Source organism: Salvia hispanica, unplaced genomic scaffold, assembly GCF_023119035.1.
Source record: "Salvia hispanica cultivar TCC Black 2014 unplaced genomic scaffold, UniMelb_Shisp_WGS_1.0 HiC_scaffold_411, whole genome shotgun sequence".
Taxonomy (NCBI): domain Eukaryota; kingdom Viridiplantae; phylum Streptophyta; class Magnoliopsida; order Lamiales; family Lamiaceae; genus Salvia; species Salvia hispanica.
The window spans coordinates 15,795-21,120 of NW_025952148.1; the positions used below are offsets into that span (position 1 = coordinate 15,795).

Consider the following 5,326-nt stretch of genomic DNA (forward strand, 5'->3'; position numbering starts at 1 on the left):
CAAAAACATCCTTCCCTCCCATCTCTATCCACAAACAACAAGTTGAATCTCTAACTCAAAGTGTAGCCTTCTTGCAAGAATTTCTTGATGCATATAGTTCCCCTGTTTCCGATAGCAATGAAGTTGATCCATTGGAGCGTCGCATTGCTAATGCAGTTTATGCAGCCGAGGATGTTATAGAATCCCATATTGTGGATCAAATTGACAGACAGCCCACAGTCGTCAAAGATCACGACTTCTACCAAAATCTACAGAAAGTGATTGAAGAAATGAATCTGATCACGAAAGAGGTGAAGGAGATTATAGTCGAAGCTGGGTTTCAGCAAAAGCCCATTGTTACCATGACGTCCACTTCCACTGTGAAGGACGACGTGATGGTCGGGTTTGATGAAGTGTTTCTTGAAGTCTTGCATAAGCTGACCGGAGACCAACTCAGCCGCCAAATAATCCCAATTATGGGGAGGGGCGGAATTGGTAAGACCACTCTTGCCGAAATCTATTTACTAATGCAGCTGTTAAGGAGCATTTTGATATACGTGCTTGGACTACAATTTCTCAAACTTATAATGTTATAGAAACACTTAGAGAAGTTTATATTCAAGCAATTGGGCACTCATGTGATCGGAATGAGAATGAAAAACTCGGTGATCTAAGTGAAATTCAATTGAGAGAAAAGTTATACAAGTTTTTATGTGGTAAGAGGTATCTTGTAATAATGGATGATATGTGGAGTGTCGAGGCGTGGGAGAAGATAAGATTTTTCTTTCCAAGCCAAAAATGTGGAGTCGAATAATCATAACAACTAGGCTATCAAGCTTGAGCTCTCAGTTGAACGAATCTTATAGAGTTGATATCGAATTTCTAGATGAAGCTAGTAGTTGGGATTTGTTTTGTAAGACCGTGTTTGAAAAGAAAGTTGTCCTCTTGGGGTTAGAGAATATTGGGAAGGCTATTGTAGTAAAGTGTAAAGGACTTCCTTTATCAATTATTACAATGGAGGACTTTTGGCAAAGTCTCGACGCACGAGAATATTGGGAGTTTATAGAGCAAGATTTAAATTCTGTTATTAAAAGTAATGATGAATCTTGCATGAAAATATTGTGGATGAGCTATATCTATCTGCCAAATTATTTGAAGCCGTGCTTTTTATATATGGCTAATTTTGAGGAAGATCGTAGTATTCGCGTGTCAATGCTCAAAAAGCTATGGATTTCTGAAGGATTTTTAAAACCAAGGAGTGGGAAAAGTTTGGAAATAATTGCGCAAGAATACTTTAAGGAGTTGGTTGATAGGAATCTCATTTTAGTTGATAGGTTGGGGTCTACTGGAAATGTTAAGCACTGTAAAATTCATGATTTGTACCGAAATTTGTGCCTGGAAGAAGTCGAAAAGGAAAGGTTTTATCATGTTATAAGAAACGATCCTCCACGCTTAAATAGCAGAAGTCGGGTTGCTCTTAAGACTTCAGTGGTGTTAATAAGCGAACTCTTAGAATCCTTGTCGCATGCTCGTTCCTTATTACGTGATGAGCTTCAAATCCCACACCATCTTAGATTGTTGAGGACATTCAAAGCATATGATGAAGATACTACGAGTGGTGCTTATTTCCTCGACAACGTGTTTGAATTGGTGAACTCGCGATACCTAGCTGTCAGAGTTCATAAAGAGTCTAAATTCCCTACTTCGATTGATCTACTATGGAATCTTCACACATTGATTATTCATTGTTGGCGTTACCTTATTGCACCAATCGGAATTTGGAAATTGCATCAACTTCGACATCTCGAGTTTCATGAGAAAGGATTGATTCTCCCTGATCATCCTAGTGGTGGCAATGGCATTGTTATCATGGAGAATTTGCACACACTCAAAGGAGTTCTGAATTTGTTTTTGAATGAGGAGGTGGTTAAGAGAATTCCCAATGTGAAGAAGTTGCATCTAATCTACAATGTGCAACAAATGGAGGGAGAAAACTGTCTTAGTTATCTTCAGTGTTTAAGTAAATTGGAAAACTTCCACTGCACCACTAGAAATGGATGCGATGACTATTTGCAGAGGGTTAGGTTCCCATCCTCCCTCAAAAAGTTGTTCGTCGATGCCTCTCCCGATCCTGAATTGGAAGACATGTTGCAAAAAATCGGTTCATTGCCCCTTCTCGAGAAGTTTGTATTACAAAATGGCTTCTTCAAAACAGGCAAGTGGGAGACAGTTGAAGGCCAATTCGCAAGCCTCAAGTTTCTACAATTGGAGGCTTGTGGTGGTCTAGACGATTGGATTGTGACGGATAAGTCTCACTTTCCAGTTCTTCAGAAGCTTCATCTTCGTAATTTAGGCCAACTAAAGGAGATTCCATCGGAAGTTGGAGAAATAGCAACATTGAAATCTATTTCATTAGAATATTGCAGTAAATTAGCAGTGGTGTCAGCGAAAAGGATAGTAGAGGAACAAGAGGATTTATTTGGAGACGAACTAGACCTTCATGTTCGAGCTCTAGTTTGGAAAAAAGAAAAAGCACTGAAGAGCTTGGCAAGTGTCAACTTCGAAGTTAATGTTTGTCTCATAGCTTCGAAGGCCCCAAGTCCTCTTCCCTTTCCAACTCATGGAGCAGATGCAGAAAAACAAGAAGACCTAGCTAGCTCATTAGAATAATGAAGTAAAGTTTTTCTTTTACCCTTTGAATAAAGTTTTCTTTTAGAATTTTCATACTAGCTACATAAGCTCCTATTTTGTAAATTCTAAGTTAAAGACTCTAGAAGCAATTCTATACCATTCAAGATGCATTAGAAAATGACATATAGTAACTAAATTCAAACAATGGCATGAAATCATAGCACTATGCTAAGAGTAATTTAATTAGTTTAACCACACGTTATCTAAATAATAAAAGTGATACTCCTAAGTTCCCAACAATGAATACCATATTAGCAAACGGAAGCTTACAATTATTACTCAGCCAAAGGAGTGAACAGTTGAGACAAACACTTTTCCAATAACTAGTCAAATAAAGATTCAAACCTGCAAGGAACGTTTAAAGCAGACTCCATTTTCTTTCAGGCAAATTCTCAAACAGTTAGCGTGCAATAGTGCATCCAGTTCAAGCCAGTATCTCCAATTTTGTAGCTTGAATTTGATTTTTTGCCAAAGAATTAAAATTAGCCCTAAAATTTATGCCATTTATTAGTGGGTCAACAGTTCAGTTGTGGAATGGGATAGGCCCATTTTTAAAAGGCTCGAAGCCACCCTACATGTAAAAAAAGGAATGGGCTGATTGCTGGAAACCAAAAAGCCCATTTTTCAGATCCAGTAGACAATTATATAAACTTTTTAAATTACTCCTTCCATCCTAGATGATGTAGTCATATTTAAGCACTTATGATTTCAACGGATCTTTAAGGAATTGGTGGAGTATGTAATTGTACAAAGCTTGAGAGACTGGAGTGTCGTAATTAATTTGAAATGAAACAAGCTGAAGTTGATATAATAAAGTGTATAATAAATGAAGCTTAAATTTTTTACGCGTTAATCGGTAAAGTTCATTTGATGATCAAACACTCATTTTTATTAAATGAATTGTTCAACATTTTTCCACAAGCATTTTAAAATGTGCACCTACCACTCAATTGCTTAAAGGCGCAGAATCGATAATATCATAGTAAATTTTATTCAATGAATATTTTTTTAATTTTTTAATTTTAATTTTTTATATTAATTTTTTTAATTTTTTAAATTATTTTTAATTAATTTTATTTTATTTTTTTTAATTTTTTTTTTAATTTTTTTAATTTTTTTAATTTTTTCAACCGCATATACAATTCCACGCTAACTACACACATATATATAACGCCAACCATGCTAGTATAATCCACGTCAACTATATATACAATTAATTGCTAACTACAACAATATAATGCCACACCAGACACATGCATACAATTCATGTCAAATAGTATTTATCAATAAAGTATGTATCGACATTTAACGTGCAGAATACACTAAATTCAGATACATGAATAAAAAAAATTTAAAAAATAAAAATAATAAAAACAAAAAAAATTTAAAAAAAATTAAAAAAACTTATAAAAAATTTAAAAATTTTAAAAAAATTTAAAAAATTTAAAAAAAATTAATAAAAAAAAATTAATAAAATTACAATTACAAATTATGCCCCTCTATTGACATAAACTACATGATTGCTGATATTTCACAAATATTCTTGGATACACCCGCATGAGCATCTCAATTCTCAATTGAGGTATGATAAATCTCAACCTAACAAGAACATATATATATATTTTTGGGTATAATTGAGAAATGAGATGCAATCTCAACCACTAATTCACAAGATTAACTTAATGTCAACAACTATCACATTATGTCAACACGGGGGTATAATTGTCTTTTCATTAAATTGTATTTGAAATCAATTTATAAAATCCTCTCTAAAACTCTAGCTTCAAATCTTCAAATCTTTAACATTCAAATATTCAAATCTTCAACATTCAAATCTCCAAATCTTCAACATTCAAATCTTCAAATCTTCAACATTCAATAAAATAACACTTATTAAAATGTCAACAACTAAAAAAAGAACACTTATAATTCACATATCAATACCGAGAGATATCGAATGTCAACAACTCGTATTAAAATGTTAACAACTAAAAAATAACACTTATAATTCACATATCAATATCGAATATCGAATGTCAACAACTCGCATTAAAATGTCAACAACTAACAAATAACACTTATAATTTTACATATCAATACCGAGAATATCGAATGTCAACAATTCGCATTAAAATGTCAACAACTAGCAAATAACACCTTGCAATTCACATATCAATACCTAGAATATCTAACGTCAACAACTCGCATTAAAATGTCAACAACTAACAAATAACACTTAATATTCACATACCAATACTGAAAATATCGAATGTCAACAACTCGTTAAAATGTCAACAACTCGCGCGATGTCAACTATAGAGACATTATGTCAACTACGATATCAACAAGAAACGTTATTTATGTCAACTACAACGTTAACAACAAACATTATTTGTTTAATCACGCATGTCAACAAACAAACTTTATTTACGCCAACAAATAACATTTTACAAATAATCAACGCTTCGCCAACAACAAATATTTTTCATGTCAACGACATTATTTGTGTCAACGCATAACCATTTACATATAATTTATACAACAACAAACGTTATTACGCCAACGAACTATATAATCTTACATGTCCACTCAAGTATAATTACTGTCAATCTAACTTCAGAAAATTGAAATCTTAATTTTCTCTCTTTCTCTCTCT

The 5,326-nt window shown here is 33.4% G+C and overlaps 1 protein-coding gene across 1 annotated transcript; it reads left to right on the plus strand.

The window, feature by feature from the left end:
* Window positions 1-269: 269 nt before the first annotated feature.
* On the plus strand, window positions 270-2,649 carry LOC125199172 (putative late blight resistance protein homolog R1C-3). Its single transcript, XM_048097290.1, has 3 exons — window positions 270-474; window positions 576-702; window positions 846-2,649. The coding sequence occupies exons 1-3, from the start codon at window positions 270-272 to the stop codon at window positions 2,647-2,649; spliced, it is 2,136 nt and encodes a 711-aa protein (XP_047953247.1).
* The last annotated feature ends 2,677 nt before the right edge of the window (window positions 2,650-5,326 follow it).

Excerpts from the sequence above, each read along its gene's own strand:
- LOC125199172 (XM_048097290.1), top strand. The coding sequence starts at position 270 with ATGAATCTGATCACGAAAGAGGTGAAGGAGATTATAGTCGAAGCTGGG. Across the intron at positions 475-575 it reads TATGGGGAGGGGCGGAATTG|AAACACTTAGAGAAGTTTAT; the intron begins GTAAGACCACTC and ends ATAATGTTATAG. Across the intron at positions 703-845 it reads AAGTTTTTATGTGGTAAGAG|AGTTGATATCGAATTTCTAG; the intron begins GTATCTTGTAAT and ends CGAATCTTATAG.